At 44.3% G+C, this 22,267-nt stretch overlaps 1 protein-coding gene across 2 annotated transcripts in view; it reads left to right on the forward strand.

The window, feature by feature from the left end:
* The window catches only part of Hecw1 (HECT, C2 and WW domain containing E3 ubiquitin protein ligase 1), a 290,938-nt gene that overhangs the window by 216,881 nt on the left and 51,790 nt on the right, over positions 1-22,267 (forward strand). For both annotated transcript variants that reach the window (XM_045136063.1, XM_045136062.1), the window contains 4 exons: positions 3,477-3,627; positions 8,570-8,706; positions 11,289-11,410; positions 12,609-12,794. In XM_045136063.1, the coding sequence (XP_044991998.1) occupies positions 3,477-3,627; positions 8,570-8,706; positions 11,289-11,410; positions 12,609-12,794 (596 nt within the window). The remainder of the gene's footprint in view (positions 1-3,476; positions 3,628-8,569; positions 8,707-11,288; positions 11,411-12,608; positions 12,795-22,267) is intronic.

The raw sequence follows: 22,267 nt of genomic DNA on the forward strand, positions 1-22,267 counted from the left end.
GCCTCTATCATGCGGGACCTTGTTACCCGGAATGCAAAGATCTTGAGGAGAGAAGTGGCATTGTCTTGACTTGAGTTGTGAGAGGTTTCACTGGTTGCTGTATAGGGAATAGAAGGAAGAATGGAGGTCTGTGATAGGCTACAGAAGATGGCTGCAGAGGCCAAGGTGAGAATTGGTGGAGGGTTGGAACAGGCTAGGAGCAGGGACGGTAAGGAGTGGTCCATGCTGAACATGTGGATTGATGACAAAGATGAGGCTTGGTGTCTGGAAGGGAAGAAAAGGTCTTAGGAATGACCTAAGAGCATAAGCCTGAAAGGGTAGTGTTATCAACTACTGAGGTGGGAAAGGAAGAAGAGAGCCTAAAGTTGGAGCATTTGGCGTGGGAAGGATCTGAAACTTGCTTTTAGTCGTACTATAGACGGTATGTCAACAAGTAGTGATGTCACAAGGACAACTGGATATGGGGCTCTAAAATTCAAGTGTAAGTAGGGTATTTCATTTGATAAAAATATTTAAGTGTGCAACCTTACAGGATTTGTTAGGATAATTATGAAGCACAGTTCATGCTTACGTTATAAACTGTTCTGAGACTTCATGGAAAACACACAGCCCAGTGTTCAGTGGACCCTTCTGCCACAAATGACGAGCTGACCTGCACTCGCGTGGCTGGTCCCAGTGTTGGAGGGTGGAGCTTTCAGATTTCTAAGAAGTCACGGCTCTGTAGTGCTTAACCCTTCAAGTCTTGCTGAGCCTTGGTGATCCATTTTGAATTTTTCTTTGCTCATAAAATATGTGAAGGTAAATTCTGTTCCAAGCAACCCAGAAAACACTCATCATTTCTAGCTAACACCTGGCTATCATTTAGTGATTTTTTTAAACTTTTTAAAAATATTTTACTTATTACTTAGAGAGAGAGAGAGAGAGAGACAGAGAATGGGCACACCAGGGCCTCTGGCCACTGCAAACAAACTCCAGATGCATGTGCCACCATGTGCATCTGCCTTATATAGGTACTGGGGAATCAAACTTGGGTCCTTAGGCTTTGCAGACAAGTGCCTTAACCTCTTAAGCCATCTCTCCAGCTCTTAAAAACCTGTTGAGGTGACAGGTGTCTGGTAACTAGAGAAAGAAAAGACCACAAATTCCTCGCAGCAGGGATCCCAGGACCTGTCAGCCAACCTCAGAGGGCAGGATCACGCGTGGGGCAGGAGGTTGGGGTCTGGGATACAAGCCCTAAGCCCAGTGCTAGGGAAAAGGGAACCAGGACAGGGCACCCACCTCCTCACCTGCATGGCCACAAGCTGGGTGTGCACCTGGGAGTATTGTAAATTGCTTTTAGTCTTACTGTATTTGGCAAGTGATCAGGTGGTAAGGAACTTGTGATAAGAAAGTATCAGTATTGCTGATCCATTCTCTACTTGTTTTCTTTGGAGAATTTGGGAGGGAGGTGTTGGGGGCAGGAGTCTGTGTTACTTGGCCCTGTGTCCCAGGGACTTGGCATAGTTTCTAACTCAGAGCAAGTACCAGGACTTGGGTCAGTTGAATGAAAGAGCACAATGTTATTTAAGGTTAGTGCTTATTCTTTGTTATTCCTTGTTGGATGATAGTCATATTTAGCTCAAAAAAAAAAATGTTCAATAGCCTTTGCAGTATTAGTTTGAGAACCACTGAAATCTTAAGTTTTTTGGATCAAGATTAATTATGAAGATTGCCCATACCTTTAATTCTAGTACTCACAAGGCTGAGGTGGGATGTTCTCTGTGAGTTCAAGGTCAGCCAGGGCTACAGAGTTGGATTCTAGGTCAGCCTGTGCTAGAGTGATCCCCTGCTTTCAAAACAAATAATAAATAAAGATGAATTATGAACAACAGTTACATGTTTACCTAATATCATAAATTATGCTATTTATTTTTCTAACAGCCGATGCCTGGATCATCTAGTTGCCAATGTTAGGCAAAGCCTCCTAGATATTTATACAATCTAGCTACATAATTTTCCATGTTTATTAAATTTCGTGAGCAGGGAGATGGTTTTGTGGTTAAAGGCACTTACTTGCAAAGCCCACTAACCCAGGTTCAATATTCCAGCACTCACTTAAGCCAGATATAGGGGAAAATGTGGTACATGCATCTGGTGTCTGAAATTCATTTACAGTGGCAAAAGATGCTGGCACACAGACACACACACGTGCAAATCAATAAAATTCTTTTTAAATTTTATGTTTTCTGTTATTTAGATTTTCACTGGGCTTAGGCAAACCCTTAGGTCACATATGCTATATTTCCAGACAGTATGTCATGTAGGCATTAAACCATAAATATTCCAAATTTATCTTCATTTAAAAATAAGAGTTGCTATGTCATTACCTGAATGATGTTTTCAAAATAATTGTCAATGGCTGACCTGCTCCCAAAGCCATGGCCTTTCTTACTTGAAAGACCAAATGGACTTTCTCCCTTACCTGTTGTTTGCTTTTGTTTTCCCTTGAGTGTAATGCATTTTCCACATAACCTCATATTGCTTGTTTCCGCCACATTTTGATATGTGGACTGTGAAAGTGGTGCCCATTTCTGTGCAGCAGACATTGCTTTGATGACACGCGCACACATGTAAACATTACTTGAAGCCCTTTCAGTTCCAGAGATGTTTTTATCCCGTGTACTTCACTCACCCCAACCTTCCATGTTTATATAACTATCACCTATGCGTATGCTACGGTTTGTTTTTTTTTTTGGGGGGGGTTGGGGTGAGAATGGAGTGGAGAGGTGTGTGTGTGTGTTTTATTTTGAGAAGCAAGGAAATTTAGCTCTACCTTGGGCTCCCTCTACTGTTAGGGATGGTTATTTCACAGCAACAAATCACTTAATGACTTAATGATGCTGCATTTACATGTGCTCAAAAGAATATTTTGAAACTCGAGGTACAAATTCATCCATTCACCCTCTTAAAAGGAATGACAAACACTTAAGCTTGCTGTATATTAGAAAGAACTTATCCAAAGTTGGAGGTGCAGTATTTTAGGACCACAGTTAAACCTGGTTTAAATACAAAGCCACATTGTCCCTGAACCTAGCCGCCCTGCTAGACTGAGTGAGGAAAGGAGTCTCGGGTGTCGGCGTCAGTTCCCACTGGTGAGTGCTCACGTGTCCAATCTGCTGAAGTCGGCACTTGAATACCTGGCAATACTTTTAAAGAAATAAGCAGATTTTTCTCTCTAGGAATTATTTGAGCTTCAGTGCAGGTCAAAGCGGTCATAATTACCATTTTAAGTGGAATGGCAGAATCTGAAGTATTTCACTCCTTTCTGGACGCCACTGCCTGGGGCATGGAGGCGCTGGGCGGGGAGGGAGGGGGCCTGGCCTTCAGCAAGGAGCCAGCGGTGAGTTCTGTGTGCGTAAGACCTGGACATAGGATGTGTTCTCCTGGGTCAGTAGTCTGTGCTTGATGTTTCTTTCTGCCTCTTTATTAAACACCAGACTGGGAAGCTCGAATTGACAGCCATGGGCGGGTCTTCTATGTGGACCACGTGAACCGCACAACCACCTGGCAGAGACCAACAGCAGCAGCCACTCCAGATGGGATGCGGAGGTCGGGGTCGATCCAACAGATGGAGCAGCTCAACAGGCGGTTGGTGATCAGTATGCAGTGGGCCCCTAGAATTCTACCTCAGGGAAAGAAGGGCAACCAATGACAGGCCTGCTCTGCTTTTGTGCTCACTACGCAGATGTTGAACCTTATTATCTCAAGAAACCTAGTTTCAATCCATACTTGGATAGAGAGATTTAGAAGTTGCTGGCAGAAGCCAGCTTAATCTTGAGTGTCATTTAAAGATAGGGAATCCTCGAAACTTCTTACAGGCTGAAAGTGGAAATCAGGAACCTTTCCCCCAAGGATGTTATAGCACTCATGAACGCTCGAGCAATGGTATGAAAAATTACACACCAATAACATGTATTGGCAAACTGGCCCATGTCCATCATAAAAGTCTCAAAAAATGTACACAATTCAAGCAGTTAAGAACATTTCAAGAATAATTTTCATATAAGTACTAAAATCTCCCTGCAGCAAAACTGCCTTACAGATCACATAATGCATTTCTGCCCTGATCTCGTGATCGCTGTGTATCTATGACTAATAATTCTTCAAAAGTCCTCATCCTAGAAAAAGCAAAGCCAGAAAAAAAAAAAATGTTTATTTGAAATGGAGTATGGTGGGCCACTCATGTAACCACAGTTACTTTGGAAACTGAGGAAGAAAGATTTCAAGTTCACAGCCAGCCTGGACCATGCATCAAGACTTTTTTCAGGGAGGCTGCGGGCTGCAGGTGCCCTGCTGCAGAGGACTGCAAGGGCAGCTAGGGGAAGGTGCACGGGCAGTTCATCTGCACAGATCTAGAAGAGGGGCTTTGTAATGTGAGGAGGAGCTGGGTTCTTGTGGCGTGCTTACTCACAGAAGGTCACGTAGCCTTCGGAGAAGCGCCCGGGTTCTTAGCGCTCGTCTTTCCCTGTCGTTTCCAAGTCTCCCAAGGCCCGGGTGATTTGGCACATGCAGCATTTTAATCCACCTCACATGGACTCATCTCACATGTGATCACACATAGGACTCATTTTCTGGAAACCTGCAGCTGTGCAGAGAAATTTACAAGGATCACTGTCTTTTGACAAAATAGAAATGCATTTTAGTGTTGAAAAGAGGAGTTTCCCTTGATTTCTTTCTGGATGAGTGTGAAGACTGACTGTGTTTGCAGTGACTGCTTTTCAAGCGCACACACACTGCAGCAGACGCGCACACTGCCAGGCCTGCATGGCTTAGCCTGTGTTCTCACTGTAGTCTCCCCTCTACCTTCCACCTGGAAAACCTTCCTCTTGCTATCACCCTAACTCGTGCATTTGGTGACCCTTTCCCAGAATCTTCCCCACAAAACAGAGCCAACGAGTGCCTCCTTTGTAACCGCAGGAAGCATGTGCCTCTATTCCAGCCAGTACCTTCTAGCTTTGTTTCTGTTTGTATCCCTTCCCTCTATCTAGCGTGGTACCCAAGCCGCATGGAACTCATGAAATACAACATGATTTATGAGTTACTTCTTATACTTTTGGAATATTTAACATTAATTCAATCTATTTTCACATATATGTACTGGGCAAGCAGAAAAAAATCATTTAAATAATTATAACTTCATTATACATATCTGTATAAAATTATAACATTAAGGGACTTAGAAATTTAAAATAGAAAAAGATCTGCAATCCTACCATTCTAAGCATTACAAACTTTTTTTTTTTTTTTTTTTTTTTTTTTTTTTTTTTGGTTTTTCAAGGCAGGGTCTCACTCTGGCTCAGGCTGACCTGGAATTCACTATGTAGTCTCAGGGTGGCCTCGAACTCATGGCGATCCTCCTACCTCTGCCTCCCGAGTGCTGGGATTAAAGGCGTGCGCCACCACGCCCGGCTGCATTACAAATTTTTTAAATGTGTCCAAGTTTTATAAATGTGTTCAAGTTTTACATGATTATAGTGATACTTTGTAGTCCCATATCCATTTTCACTTGCTACCTGACAGGCACTTCACATTGTTGCACAGCTTTCAGATTCACCCTCCCATTGAATGGCTACAATTCAGAACACTTAAATTCTCATGGTACAGAAGATTTTGCTTATTGTTTTTATAACTACTTTTATTTGATTGCTAAAGGTTTGTTAAATATTAAGATCCTATCCCCAAATAACCATCACAGGGACATAAGCAGGGCTTTGGTATGTCGGGTTCCTGTCTAGTTGTTTAACAATGCAGGTTTCTCCCCTCTGTTGCATATTTGGTCTATTTTGGCTGATTCATTATGAAACTGCTTAAATTTTACTTCTTAAAGGATCAACTTTTTTACCGTGATCTTTTCTATAAAATCCAATTAATACTCATGTGAATGACCTGTCTTCGGTTTTGGCTTGTCACTTGTTTGTTTTGGGTTTTGCAAGGTTTTCTGTTTTCTTCTTTGCATGTTTGTTTGTTTATATGCATATCCAAGTGCAAATTATGTTGCTGACTTTCTTACCAATTTTCATGAGTTCTTTATATTATTAACCATTTACTGCCAAACTAACCAGCACAAAGAACAGGAGAACATTAACAGATTTTTTTTTTTGTCAAACACAAAACAACAGGCTTTCTCACTCCCTCTCTTTTTTTTTTTTTTTTTTTTTTTTGGTTTTTCAAGGCAGGGTCTCACTCTGGCTCAGGCTGTTCCTGGAATTCACTATGTAGTCTCAGGGTGGCCTCAAACTCATGGCGATCCTCCTACCTCTGCCTCCTGAGTGCTGGGCCTCTCTCTTTTATTTACCACCTCAGTAGTCCAGCGGGGACCTCAACAGGACATACCTCCACCACTGACAGGTGGTGCACAGCAAAAACCTTTCTCTAGAATTCCATGATTACTCTGCTCTTTCCTCCCCTGCCCAAGCTTTATTGTAAAAGGCTTTCTTGGGAGGTGTCTTTTGATAGCAGGAAGTGAATGGTGGAGTCTTTCTAAATCAAATTAAGAGTTAATGAGGTCCTTTAGACCAGTAACTCTCAAGACGTGGAGAATAGCAGCTGCAAGCTTCTTAGAAGCACGGGTTTCAGTTTTACATCAGTTACTACATTCTTGACAGTCCCGCAGGTGACAACTTCCCAAGTGACTTGGAGAGCGCATTGCAGAATCCCTCCTGAGGCTCTAAGGTCAGGGAAAGGTAGAGCAGTATCTTCCAGAGCCCACTGCACAACGGCCAGGCCTGTGCCGCACTGGGTGCCCCTCACTCGATCCTGCCTAGCTGTTCTTCACTGCTGGGCTCTTCCCATCTTCCTGCTCCTCTTCTTCCCCAACTTTCCATCATTTTTCTGAACACAAAACTCATATTGTGACCTCAGGGACCTTCAGGCCAACTTTTCTGGGTCAGCCAATATCTCTCCTCCGCATATCACCATCTTCCTTTGGATTGTCTCTGTGTCAGCCCCTCGTAGAGCAGGAATCTGACCGTCACCATTCTCTCCTCCCTTTCAGCCCTCATGTGTCCCTAAAAGCCTACCACGAAGTGGACAGTGCAGTAGTCCTGTCTCCTGTCCCTGCAGTGCCTCGAGACCGAGGAAAATGGTGTCCTGGTCATATGGCCTGTGTAGGCTAAGAGACATTAAACAAAGCAAAACCGTGTGTGGAGAGGGAAGAGGATCCTTGGGAATAGGGGAATGTAGTTGACAGAAGACAATGGGACATTTACCGTGGCGCAGACAGAACAGACTGGAAAGGGTGACGAGGGCGTGGCACGTTTCTGGTACTTTACTGACTCCTGTAGCTGCTCTTCTCTTGCCCACCGCTTGGGTTCCCTCCACGGCTCCCCTCCTCCTGCTGCGGCTCTCCTCTGACCTACAGGAGCCCACATTTTCTGCCCTCCCCCCAAGCTTCGCAGTGTGATTCCAAGGCACTCTTGCTTTCTTACATGCTGCTTTTCTCTTCTGAAAAATATTCTCATGTGACAAGCTCCCAGCTGGGCCTGTTCTCTGATACACCGTGCCCGTGTTCCCGTGTGTCTCTCACATGACCAGCACAGCCCTTCATACAGCTAGAGCTACGGTCGGCACGCTCTGCTCCCATCCCTTCATCTCTGCTGTGTGTGTTTCAAGAAGGTGTAATATTAATAGACCTGTTTTGATCTGAACAGAGCCCGTTCATCGTGACCAAGATAGTAACTTTTTAGTATCAGAAGTGATGACTCACTGGCAGACCAAGTATCTTGATCCTCAACCTAGGAAGATACATAAAATGAGACTTTGAATAACAAACAGAAAATAGTTATTTCTCTACCACCATGCTTCTGGCCTGGTATTTCCACAACCTCTGCCTAAGCACACAACTGTCAAATAAAAATAAAAATAAGTGAATAGGGACTGGAGAGATGGCTTAGTGGTTAAGCACTTGCCTGTGAAGCCTAAGGACCCTGGTTCAAGGCTTGATTCCCCAGGACTCACATTAGCCAAATGCACAAGGGGGCACAGGCATCTGGAGTTCCTTTGCAGTGGCTGGAAGCCCTGGCATGCCCTTTCTCTCTCTCTCTCTCTCTCTCTCTCTCTCTCTCTCTCTCTCTCTCTCTCTCTGCCTCTTTCTCTCTCTGTCACTCTCAAATAAATAAAAACAAACAAAAAATGTATATATGTATATATTTAAAAAAATAAGTGAATAAAGCAGTTATTCCAGGTTACAAGGTTTTTACAACAACTTATAGTTAACTTCCTTTTTCACTTTCTTTTGGGTTCTTATGTTGGACATTTCCTGACTTTGGCAAACGCCAGGCACAGCTAGCTCTCACGACTAGCTATCACTTGTGAGCGTGTTTAGGTTGCCATACTTGAAACTCTTTATAGCGTACAAAGGAAAGAGGAGTCAGTCTTACTAATTACTTTCCTTTTGGAAAATTCAAGCATTTACTTCCTGATATTCAAGACAATTCTTTACAGATTTCTCCAATTATCTGACTGTGGGCATCAACCTCCAATAAGCAGACAAGCAAAGGTAACTCCTGTCTCCCCGTTTTCTAATGTGCAGATATGAAAACATTCAGAGAACCATTGCCACTGAGAGGGCTGAGGATGGCTCCGGCGGCCAGAGCTGTGAGCAGATACCAGCCGGAGGCAGCGGTGGAGGGAGCGACTCGGAGGCAGAACCTTCCCAGTCAAGCTCAGGTAGGGAAGGAGCGGGCCCCAGACATTACAAATGTCACCTGGTGGTGGCCATGTGACAGAAGTACACAAGCCCTGGCCCTGCCCTCCTGGGAGATTGACAGGTGTCCTGGGGTAAAGATGGCAAACAGAATCGGGAAGAGCCAGGGTGAAGGAGAACGAGTTGTGGTGAGCGCAGGGCGAGGCAGACAACCAAGTGCCCGTCAGAAACCTTAGGAAGAGCTGTGAACTCCCGGGAAGAGAAGGGCACCGCCATGCTTTAGGGGTCGAGGGGCAGAAAGCAGAGGAGTTTGGGCACGGGACTGAGTTTGCTGCTGTGCCTGGGCATCCGGACAAGACTGATGGTGGTGTAATCATGTGTGGGTAAGTGAATGTTTCTGTTGGTGTCCTAAGGAAACAGAAATAAAATGTGATGAAATGAATAATCCAGCCAGGCATGGAGACACACGCCTTTAATCCCAGCACTCGAGAGGCCAAGGTAGGAAAATCACCATGATGAGGTCAAGGTCACCCTGGGACTACATAGTAAATGCCAGGTCAGCCCAGGCTGGAGTGAAACCCTACCTCAAAAATAAAAAAAAAAAATAATAAAAAAAACGCCGGGCATGGTGGTGCACACCTTTAATCCCAGCACTGAGGAGGCAGAGGTAGGAGGATCACCATGATACCCTACCTCAAAAAACAAAAATAAATAAATAAATAAATCCAATTCAAATAAACCCATTTAGAGAGAGTGATCCAGTTGTCCGTAGGGAGGAACTTGGGACAAAGTTTTCCGGTGAGCACACCATTCAAGAATGGCTTTGATCATCCACTTATGGCCTGTTTCTCCTGCTTTTCCTTTCTTTGGGTCTAACCTTAGGAAGATGTCAAAAAGGGCATTAAAGTATATGAGACTGGTATTCACTGTTTGTATCCATTGTGATCACAGTGGCATTGAGTGATCCACTTTCTCTTTGAAGTCGCTTAAATGATGGCAGATTTATCTGCTTAAAAAAAGCTGAGAAACTGTAGGTGAGCAGACTTCCCTCTCTACCAGGTCTCAGCCATCATCGGTGGTGATGTGTACGTCAGGCATTCTCATGTGACTTCCTAAATGCTTACACAGTTCCACCAACCAGTTTTAATTGACTTCATTCTGCTTGTTTTTTTACCAGATATACCATCAAAACTGATTAGTTTGGGTTTTTCTGTTACTGCGTTCTCTGCTCAGCCTCCTGAGTGAAACATGGCACAGTGATCTAGTAATTACAATCGTGACAAAAAGAAGGTGCAGAGAATTGACTTGTGCATTGGTGATTACATTACTGAGAATTTACTGTGTACCAAAACATCCTCAAATTTAGGGCTGTAGGGGCTGCAGAGAGGGCTCAGTCAGGAAAGTGCTTGCCATGCAAATGTGGGGACCAGGGTTCAGGCTCCCAGAACCCATCTCAGTCCTGGGAGTGTGCACGAGTGTCTAGACACGGGCAATCCTTGGAGTAAGCTGGCTGGCACACTCGGGGCTCAAGTGAGGGACCTGGAGAGCAAGCCAGGAAGACACCGGATGTCCCCCCTGGGCTTCACATGCATGCCCACCGCATGATAATGCGCACGCGCGCACACACACACACACACACACACACACTCGTGCACACATGGCGAAGGTAAAGCAGGAGTAGAGTGGCTTAACCTCACATCCACGCACTTGTGCCCAGGTTTGCAGACCAGCAGCAAGAGCTCAGGTAGAGCAGTGGTCGCTTGGGGTGTTAGAAACCCCTGTGGACGTCTTTGGACAGTTGGTGCACTGGCTCTGGACTGGATTGTGGGAGACAGCGTCAGCTGCGTGGCTTGTCCCTGTTCCCCATTGGCATCTGACCTCAGCAGACAGGCCGAACATGAACTCAGATGTGACGTGTCACTCTTGCCACATTGTGCTGGTTAAAGCAAAGGACAAGATCAGCCTGGTTCCAAAACGGGGAAAGCTGAAAGGTCCACTGCAGGGGAGTGTGCCGCTAGGAAGGGAAAATTGTGACCCTTTCAGCAGACTGTCGCAACGCTCAGTTATGCACTTGGAAGAACATTTTAAAGAGTCTTTGGACCAAAAAGGAAGGGGTCGTGAGAGGACTTGAGCCTAATGCAGCTGTACATGAATGCTACTTAGAAATACCGTTCCTAACAGGCCGATGGGAAGCGAAACAGACTGAGCATCCCAAATTCAAAACCCCAAATCCAAAATGCTTCAACATGATACCACTAGTAAGAAATTGTACACCCTGAAACTGAGGTTCATGTACAAAATATCTGTGGTGGCACAAGCTGCAAATCTCACAGCCTCAGATGCTAAGGCAGGAGGATCAGGAGTTGGAGCCAGCCTGGACTACATAGTAAGTCTATAAAAAAAAAAAAAAAAAAAGCTGTCTAAAATGACTTCCAGGCTATTATAAGGTATAGTTGAAAGACAAATGGATTTCATTTTTTAATGTCAGTCTCATCTCCAAATATCTCGTGGTTTATGGGTACATATTCCAAAAGTTGAAGAAAAACATCCCCAAAACTAATGGTCTTCCCCAACGTTTTCTGTTTCTTGGCTTCATTTCTTCCAGACCTGAGGAGAGAGGGGTCACTTTCTCCAGTCAACTCACAAAAGATCACCTTCCTGCTGCAGTCCCCGGCGGTCAAGTTCATTACCAACCCCGAGTTCTTCACCGTGTTGCATGCCAACTATGTGAGTTTTCCAGAAGCAGAGGGGTCTAGCCTGGCCCCCTCAAAACCCAAAACAAGTTTTGTGCAGTCATTTAATAATTAGAGGCGAGAATTTTACCCTGTGGGGTGGGAAAGAAAGAAAAAAGGCAACACAGGCCACTCTTCTCACTGTGACTTTCCCAACAAAGCACCAGGCTGAAGCCTGGTGGGGCGGCACGTGCCTTTAATCTCAGCACTTGGACGACTGAGGTAGAAGGATCGCCTTGAGTTCTAAGCCAGCCTAGAGCTACAGAGTGAGTTCCAAATCAGCCTGAGCTACAGTGAGATCCAGCAGAGGTGGAGGGGTTGGTGTGGGGCAGGCAGGACTTGGAAATGCTGTTACCTTTTTAATGTTTTTGATATGCTTAATATCAAAAAAAATACCTAGAAAATTGTTATTTTAGTGTTAATTTTTAAAAATATTTTATTTATTTATTTGAGACAGATAGAAAAATGCAGAAATAGAAAGACAGAGAGAGAATCGGTACACCAGGGCCTCCAGTCACTGCAAACGAACTCCAGATGCATGTGCCACCTTGTGCGTCTGGCGTACGTGGGTCCTGGACACCAGGTGGGCCCTGGGCCAGCCACCCTGTCTCCACACAATGTTTTTTCACCACTGCCAATATGAGCATATGGGTGAACATACCCCGCCAGCCCCCCCCAACACACACCCTAGCCTTGTGTACAAAAAATTATCATTTGACTCATTTAGAAACTCCTAAAACTTTTTTCATTTTTTTCTCATCCCTTGACCTCAAGGAACAACAGATAGGATTCACAGGGCTATTAGATGTCTGAGATCCTCAAGGACCCCAGATTTCTGTCATGAGCGGGCAGAAGGCATGCCTCTGCAGTCAGAGCGGGGAATGCAGGAGGAGAGAATCGATGCTCATAGGCACACAGAAAGGCAGGGGGCGTGGGGAGAGACACAGAAGTGCCCAGGAGCTAGTGGTGGCCAAAGACGCCCAGAGTCGGTGGACCCGGGGTGGCAGGTAGGTCCTGTGCTCACGGTGCACACTTCCCTCTAGAGTAACTTCTCTGCTTGTCACGCTGCCCACCGAGCTCACACAGGTCACTGTGCGGCAGTCTTGCCACATCAGGTCAAAACGCTCACGCTGGGTTTGATGAGTTCTCTCGATTTTCCCACGCTCGGCCCTCGCTCACCCTGCCCGTCCCAGAGTGCCTACCGCGTCTTCACCAGTAGCACTTGCTTGAAGCACATGGTTCTGAAAGTCCGACGGGACGCTCGAAACTTCGAACGCTACCAGCACAACCGGGATCTGGTGAACTTCATCAATATGTTCGCAGACACCCGGCTGGAGCTGCCTCGGGGCTGGGAGATCAAAACGGATCAGCAAGGAAAGGTGAGGAGCAGGTCTGTGGGGGGGGGGGGGGGCTCTGCACTGTGGTCTGAGCACTAAGGAAGAAGAGCAGGCAGACCGTGAGGGGAAGGACCGTGGGTGGGAAGTCCACATGTCTCAGAGTTGATACTGGCCCCTGCGAAGAAGGGAGGCAGTAATTGTCCATATGGGGCGGGTGTCTCACTCTTACTGGGGCAAATTGGGGAGGACCTGTGTGTTGTACGTTATGGGATGTTTAAAGGAATTTCTTGCCTCTGCCCTCTAGGTGCCAAAGTCATCCCACCCCCAATTTGTGACACTGATATCTGTGCCTCTTGGTGTCAGAAAATCATTGAGAATTGCTGCCTACTGTGCACATTTTATATTGTGTTTTATTAGAATATATTGCTATAAATAATAAGGGGGTTCACTAAGGCCTTTTCATACATGTACATGGTATATGTTGATCATATTCTCCACTCCTTGTTCTTGCTTGTCCCACCCTCACTCGCTGATTAGCTTCTTCATCCCAAGTGTATCCCTCCCCTCTCCAGTAGGCTTAATTCAGGGTGCTGACAGCAGCGTGGGGTAGGGTTACTTACAGGAGCATCAACAACTTACCAGTAGCTACACATTGAAGAAAATGTCTCTCCTTCCCCCAGCTCCCATTAACTGCCAGCAGATCCCCTGGGCAGGGCGGTGCCCATCTATGAGAGACTGATGTAGGTCTTGGGGAAACTGTGAGTGTGATGGCAAAGTTATGCCCAGAAGACAGCATTCCACAACACTGCCCCTTCCTCTGCTCTTACGCTCTCTGCGTCACGTCTTCCACTGTGCTCCCTGGGCCTTGGAGAGACGACACGGTTGCCGCATCTAAGGCTGAGCATCCGACAGTTACTCATGCCCGACATTTCGGCCAGCTTTGAGTCTCCACTGTGACTGCTACACAGTGTAAAAAGCTTTTTTGACCAAAGCTGAAAACAGCACTTATAAGCATAAATGTAAATAACTAGAAGGCAATTTGACAGGCATGTCATACCCATTTGGCGAAATGATAGCAATGGTTTCCCCACTGGTTCCTGTAACGTTCCCAACCACAGGGACTTTGAACAGGCTTGAATCCTTTCCTGTGGAGAAGGCCTCAAATCCAACTGGTTATCGTCGTACCAGACATGCCACTGTCACACCAGTCGGCGCCCGCTGCATGGTAGGTGACTATTGCCGCACACCCGTGTAAGAGTGTGGGTGACTTTTTGCCCCCAGCAGTCTGCATAGCCCCTTCCAGCTCTACGAGAGCCAGCCAGGCTGGAGACGGAGGCAGCACGCATTTCAGGTCAGGCGTGCCATCTCTGCGTCCTCGAGCTAAAGCGTGTGCTGCCCTCGGCCGTCAGGTCGTGTCCTCTCACTGGGCGGGGCAAGCAAGAGCAGCAGTGATGGCCCGCGTTGTCCGAGGCTCAGAAGCCTCCCTGGCAACGACTCACGGTGGCATTGTGCCTCGGGCATTAGGGCGGTCATTTAATCACCTTTGAATTCTGGGAGCCCCATAGGCAGGGTTTCTCTGCTCAACTCTGGTTTTTGTTGTTGTTGGTTAGTTGGTTGGTTGGTTGTTTTTTTTGTTTTGTTTTTGTTTTTGTTTTTGTTTTTGTTTTTGTTTTTGTTTTTGTTTTTGTTTTTTGAGGTAGGGTCTCACTGTAGTCCAGGCTGACCTGGAATTCACTACGTAGTTTCAGGGGGCCTCGAACTCTCGGCGATCCTCCTACCTCTGCCTCCCGAGTGCTGGGATTAAAGGCATACCCCACCACGCCCGGCCTTCAACTCCTTTCAGAATTGTGTTGTTCAGTTAGCTTACAACATAAGCTAAATTAACTGTTTAGTTCATCCTTAGTTTTGATCAGTGCTCCTCTCAGCTCTTCCCATATCCCACATCCTCACCTCCACCCTTGATTAAATCTTTCCACAACAGATGGAGGGGAACTACCCAATGTTCTCCTCTGGCTGCACCAGGTGCTGCATCAGCACATACACATGCATACCACACACACCACACCACACATGCTACACACATGGAAGAGCCCAAAAAGGACCTCCAAAACTCTTAACTATAACTTTCAAATACAATTAACTTACTGGCATGCTAAGTAAAGGAATATGCATTTAAAAACAATCTTTCCACCACAGTTACTACCCCTTCCACTTTCACATCACGTATGTGCTGGTATCCTGTCACCTTGAAGCCTGTCCTTCCTCTCTCATGACTCTTTTCTAGTTTCTTGATCTGTATAAACACTCCCACATTAATGAACTTCTAATAAAAATTAGAAGCTAGGATCCACATTGCAAGATAAAATATGATGCTTTTCTGAGTCGGAGCTATCTTATTTAATACTTTTATTCCCATCGATTTCCTATAAATTTCATAATTTTCTGCTTTTTGTTGCTTCATAAAATTACATTATCCATATGTACCACCATCCGTTGGTACACATCTACACTGATTCCATTTTTCTGCTCTTGTGAACATAAGCATGAATGTGTGAGTATCACTGAGCATGTGCCCAGCAGGTGGGTAATATAATAACTCTGGCTATGGACTATTTGTTGTTTGCTTATTTTTTGTTGTTCTTTGAGAAATCTCCACACTTATGTCTGCAGTGGCCACACCAGTTTATATCTTCTCCAGAGGTGAACAGGGGCTCCTCTGTCCCCACATCCTCACCATCCCTCATTGTTTTAATGATAGCCATTCTGATTGAAATGAAATGTAATGTCAAGGTAGTTTTAATTTGCATTTGCCTGATAGCTAAGGATATTGAACACTATGAATTGTGTGAAATTCTGACATGACATTTTGCATTTTCATGCTGCCAAAACCATTACCAGGTGGCCAACATCATCAAGTTTATCAATCCAGGGGGGAAATAAAGCTTAACTTTAAGAATCAGGATGCTTCTCAGAGTTCTTCCTTCAGGCCCCCTCTTAAACGAATTTGCATGCTTAATAACTTCGATCATCGGTGGGTTAGGCGTCACCCTCAGTGCATCATCCTTCCTATTGTCCACGTGGAGGTTGGCCCAGTTCAATGGTGTAAGCTCTTTAATAGTTGCAGCTTGAGTGTTCTAAAATCAATGTCTGTGCCTAGAACCTACAAACTTAATCAGATTTCTTTTTGTGTTAAACTTTATATTTTTTCCCATTTTGTCTGCTAATATGTTTTTATCCACCAGTCCATTGCTTCTAAGCTCAAATTCCCAGGAAAACACAGCTAATCTTTCCACCAGTAATCCAGTCCCCACAGTGTCCCTCCATTGCCCTCTGAAGCTCAGAAGCCAAGCTTTGGAGTCCACATTTCTCTCTTCATTTAGCAGTTCCAAACTCTCACAAGAATGGCCCATCAAGCTCTGCTTCAGGCAATGAGAGGCTTCTCTAGTCCAAAGTACCAAATCCGCCCAATTCTTCCTGCAAACTAGTTCCAAAGTACCAAAATCCACATGGTCAGATTGTTAGAAATGAGCCCAAGGGCTAAGAATGACCTGCAATCTGCGGCATCTTGTCAAGGCCAAGTTTTACTTCTACAGCTGCACGGCCAGAAACCGTCCAGAAAAGCAAGCAGAGCACCAGAAAAGCTGTTGTTTTAATTCTCTATTGCAAAGCAGTGGTCCCGGGCCTCACTCTAACCAACTGGCCAGAGCTTAGTCTCATGTTCCTGCATAAGTGGCTAAAACATGAGCATGTTGTGGTTATAGAGGAAATCCTAAATGAAGGGAGGACGTGGGAACCTGCTTGCCAGGTGCAAAAGGAAGCTTTGCTCTCAAGGATTGTTTTGGTCTCAAGGACAACTGATTATCTTGGTCTTGTTTTCCTTTTTTTTTTTTTTTTTTTCTTTAAGTTTCAAGAGTATTTTCTTGGGAGGAGCTTCCCATAAGTTTATCTCTTTTCAGAGTCAAGTTTATTCTTAATCCTCAGACAGAAAGGACAATATGATTCATGCTCATGTTCCTCACAAGGTTCATCACAGCAATGACCCCACTTCTCAGAGCCAGTTTTCAAAGTGGTGGTTAGTTTCTTATTTCTGGGACAAAACACCCAACCAAAAGCAGCTAATTGGAGAGAATGGTTTACTTCAGGTTTATAGTTTTGTGGGGAAGCCTCATCGAGGTAGACAAAAGCATGGCAGGTGGCATGCAGAGTTATATACCCACAGGGCGGGGAGAGAGAGTAACCAGAGCGAGCTGGCCCTCAGCACCTCGTAGGCTAGATGAGAGCGGTGGAAGGGTTGGTGGGGAAGGCAGGGGATGCACCAGGGTCTCTTGCCATCACAGATGAATACCAGGCACATGTGTTATATTTTTGTATCTGGCTTTACATGAGTGGCCTGGAGAAATGAACCTGGACTAACAGGCTTTCCAAGCAGGTTCCTTTACCACTCAACCATCTCCCCGTCCTTTTTATCAGATATTGGAATTGCCATGCCAGCTCGTTTGCAGTGTCTGTTTGCTTGGAGTTTGATCAAACCTTGGCTTCACAGTTCATGGATATCTTTCTTACCCATGTGTGCTTCTTGGAAATAGCAGACGGTTGGGCCATGTTTTCTAAGTGAATGTGTCACTCTTATGTCCCTAATTGGTAAGTTGAGGCCATTTTTACTCAAGGCTGTAATTGAGAAGGGTTTGCCGTTCTTGTGATTGTGTTGATGGTTGTTCTGTTTGCTTGGCTAAGTGGTGGCTCTCCTCTTCCTCTCCTGGTCATGTTGGGTGTTTGCTGCTTTGGAAATGATTGATGCCTTTCTCATCCTCTTCTGCTCATTGCTTACTTTTGCACAATGTATTTTTTCTGTGTTTTTGGGTGTGAAACTGTCTTTCTTTGTCATGTGTGTAGTGTTCCTATATGAATTTTCTGCAGTGCTGGCTTATTTTCATGAGTTGTCTTGACTTTTATTCATCATGAAATAGCCCCATTTCCCCATCCACCTCAATAGATAATTTTTCTTGATATGTTAATCTTGGTTGACATTTACTTTCAAGGCTTGATATACACAATTTCATGCTATCCTGGCTTTCAAGGTGGTTGATGGCAGATCTTACATTTCTTCCCAGGATTAGTTGTTATTTTTCCCTTAAAGCCTTTTGTGTTGTTCCTTTGTGTTGTAGTTTTGATATCTTGACTACAGTATATCATCAAAACATTCTCCTCTCTCATGTCTACTTGGGGTTCTAAATGCTGCTGTGTTTGGATGGATGGATGTCTATTTCTTTCTCTATGTTTGAGAGACTCTCAGCTATGCATTCATTGAATAGGTGCTGTGGTAGTTTGATTCAGGTGTCCCCCATAAACTTAGATGTTCTAAATGCTAGGTTCCCAGCTGATGGGGATTTGGGAATTAATGCCTCCTAGCAGTTGTACAGTGTTGAGGTCAGGCATATGGGTGTTATAGCCAGTATCCCCTTGCCAGTGTTTGGCATACTCTCCTGTTGCTGTTGTCCACATGATGTTGATCAAGAGGTGATGTCCACCCTCTGTTCATGCCATTGTTTTCCCTTGCCATCATGGAGCTTTCCCTCAAGTCTGTAAGCCAAATTAAACCCTTTTCTTCCCCCAAAAGCTGCTATTGGTCAGGTGATTTCTGCCAGCAATGTGAACCTGACTGCAACACTAACGTTGTTACTGAGAGTGGTATTGCTGCTAGACACCTGACTGTATGGCTTTGGCCTTTTGGAGCTGATTTTCAAGAGGAATATGGAAGGATTTGAAACCTTGGCCTAAGAGACGACTTGAAGTGCTGTAAGTATGGCTTGATGGACTATTCTGGTCATAGTTGAAAGACCTGAATGCAGTAATAACTATGGACTATGAGATTTGGCTTATGAGGATGAGAAAGAGCTTTGCCTGGACTGGGCAAGAAGCAGTTTGTGTGCAAGGCTTGCTGTTATGGCCATGTCCCAAGAAACTTTGCACGGTTGCTTTGTGTAGAAATGGACTGGTGTGAGCAGATGGATATGACACAGGAGTGAAATCTTTGGGGTGAAAATGCTGCTCATTCAGCTGCAATTATATGAGAGATTACAACCATTGAGATTGGACCAGCTGACCTGTATTGGGGCAAAAGGATGAACATAGACTCTATTGAAGGGGGATGAATGCTCAGAGTGTCCTGTTCTGAAAAGTCTGATTTATTCCCCACTGGATTAACAAATTGGCACCCTACCTGGTACTGTGGAGTATAAGAAATGCAGGAAAGAGAGGGTCATCAAGTTTGCATAGCAATCTTGTGTTTGGACATGTCCATGGGCAGTATGTAGCAGGTTTGCTGGATGCCTGCATGGAGACCAGATTGAGCCATGAGGATGAACCATGGGTTGCAGTGGAGACCCAGTAGAGATGCCTGGACCATGAGACAGCTGCTAAGGAGAGCTGCCAACCCTGATGAAGTTTTCCAGGACTGTGAGTAGCCTAGCTAGAGGGGCAGAAAAGGAACTCCAGAGACTTGTTGCTGATTACAGTTATCAGACTTGGAGACTTGTCATGGCTAGAGTTGTTGGACTTGGAGCTGCAGAGTTTGATGTTTGCCCTGTTTAAATCCTGCATTGGCTGAATATTTCTTTGTTATGTCCAGTACCATCTTTTGCAGTGTGAATATTTATTCTGTGCCATTATGGGCTTTGGGGGATTTTTTGGTATTATGGCTCAGTTAAAAGATCTTGGATTATGGGGACCTTTGAACATAATTAGGATTGATAAAAACTAGAGGGACTTTTAAACTTGGATGAATGCATTGCATTTTAAATCATGTATGGTTATCAATTTATAGGGGCCAGGGGAGGAATGTGGTGGTTTGATTCAGGTGTCCTTCATAAAGTGAGGTGTTCTGAATGTTACCTAACATTCCAGCTGATGGAGATTTGGGAATTAACTCCTCCTGGAGGCAGTGTATTGTTGGGGGTGGGCTTATGGGTGTTATCGCCAGTGTCCCTTTGCCCTTTGCCAGTGTTTGGCACACTCACCGGTTCCTGTTGTCCACCTGATGTTGGCCAGGAGGTGATGTCCACCCTCTGCTCATGCCTTCAGTTTCCCTGCTATCATGGAGCTTCTCCTCAAGTCTGTAAGCCAAAATAAGCCCCCCTTTTTTTTCCCAAAAGCGGCTCTTGGTCAGGTGATTTTTTTTTCCAGCCATGTGAACCTGACTGCTGCCTAAGCCATTAGCTTTTACCCAAGCTCCGTCTTCTGGCCCATTCGTTCTACAGTTCCCAGTTCTTCCCACAGTACTTTCTTAGCCCAACAGGGTCTTGTTCGTGGCCCATGGGGTGAAGGGTGCGGTATGATGCAAGTTTTCCAACTTTGGGGTCACTTACTCTTTCCTGAGTGGGGTCTGTGGAAACGAAGCCCTTCTCCTCTCATGTTGACTTCCTGCAGGCTGACATCAGTTCTTGAAGATTTCCCCTTCTGGTTCAGTCTGCTCCTGTGTGCCTGGGTCTGCTCACTCTCTTCTCCAGACTGTGCCAGGGAGGGCCGTTATGGGCATCAGAGATCTCTTAATTTCAAACTTCCACGCCCCTCATCTGATACTTGCTCAAACTCTATTGGGGACTATTCAGCCTCTGATTTGGATTTCCAATAGTACCAGACACCCATGCTGGGCACTGGGTGTTGCGTGCTGAGGTTCTTAAGCATGGTTTTCTGTGGTTTCACACATAGCTGGGAACAGGACACTTGAGAATATATCAAACAAAGTCGACAGGGAGGTCTGACACCCAACATTCACACACACACACACACACACACACACACACCAAAAACATATAGGCAAAATTATAAAATGCTCATATTAAAAATGTTTTGGGCAACAGGTGTACCTAATGGTAGAATAAAATGTGTGAGGTTCTAGATTCAATTCCCAGCTGAAAAAGGAAATGTTAGCTAGTCTTTTAGAAGAATGAATCACTACAATTGAATATATTTTCTAAAAGATATAAAATTTACTACTGATAAATCTGTTCTTGCTAGTATTTAAACCAATAGTTTATAAGTTATTGGGGAATTTCAGCTGATATTTTCAACAGGTGCTAGAAAAGTACTTCATACAAATTAAATATACATTTATATTTTATAGATGAAAAGGTACAGTAAAAGTAAATTTTAGAATATGATATATTCTCACCAATATTATAAGAAAAAAAGTAAAAATAAAAAATGTTCTTGTAAAGCCAGGTATGGTGGTGCACACCTTTAATCCCAGCACTTGGGAGGCAGAGGTAGGAGGATTGCCATGAATTTTGAGGCCATCCTGAGGCCAAGACTACATAGTAAATTCCAGGTCAGCCTGGACTAGAGCAATACCCTACCTTAAAGAAACAAATAAACAAATAAATAAATTCTTGTAAAAGAGACAAAATTACTATTATTTGCAAGTGATAAGTCAAAGATGTACCTAAAACAGTAGTTGACATGCTGGCTTAGTAAAAATGCTTTCCCACTAGAAACAAGTATTAGTCACCTTTGTATTATTGTTCAAAATATCTGAAATAATAAACTTAACTTAATAAGGAGGAAATGTTATCTCTCTGGCTCATGGTGTCAAGGCTTCAGCCCATGGTCAAGTAACGTTTTGCTTTTGGTCCTATGGAAAAGCAGTGTGTCATGGTAAGATCACACGAAAGAGGAGGCCCGGCTGCCTCATAGCAGCCTGGAGCAGAGAGAAAGAGAGAAGGGGCTTCCATTCTCCCCTTCAAGGGCAAGCCTCCAATGCCCTGACTTCCTTCCACTGGGTCTCCCCTCATAAAGGTTCCACTAGCTTCCAGTGGTACACAGGTTGTGACAACTCAGGCTATACCCAACTATGTTTTTCGTAACTGTTGAACATCTTAACACAATGTCATATTTTACCGCTGAACACTAATCATTTTCCCATCATGATCTAAAATACGAAAAAATGTCAACTACCACTTCTTATTTAATATGGTCCTTGAAGTTCTCATCAATACTGCAAGAAGGTAAAAATAAGACAGATGTGATCATTATTTGTGAGTGAAGCTCCAAGTGGATATACTTTTGAAGACTTGTTTATTTGATAAAAACATTTAATATGATGAGCAGACAAAAAGTTAATTTACAAATAAGAGCTTATAATTATAGCACTTGTGGAAATTGCAGGAAAATGGAATAACAGTAATAAAAAATGATGAAAGGTACTACAAACATTTACTGTAGGAAAATATCATTTATAGACATGATCTGAACTGTGAAATGTGTATACTGACTACCATAAGGAAAGAATTTGTTCCAAGACCATGTGCAATCTTAAAGTAATTCTAAACAAAATTCTAGTAGAATGATTTTAGAATGTAACAAAATTGATGCCAGTTCAGCTGGAAAAGTTACAAAAAAAATAAGCAGATAAGAATGCCTAAGGAAATCTTGGAAAACATGAAGAAGAAAAAAACAGAAAAAACCTTGCCCTGTGGACATTAATTGGAAGAGTGACATCAGTGAAAAACTCACATATT

The sequence above is a fragment of the Jaculus jaculus genome, chromosome 16 (assembly GCF_020740685.1).
Source record: "Jaculus jaculus isolate mJacJac1 chromosome 16, mJacJac1.mat.Y.cur, whole genome shotgun sequence".
Lineage (NCBI taxonomy): Eukaryota > Metazoa > Chordata > Mammalia > Rodentia > Dipodidae > Jaculus > Jaculus jaculus.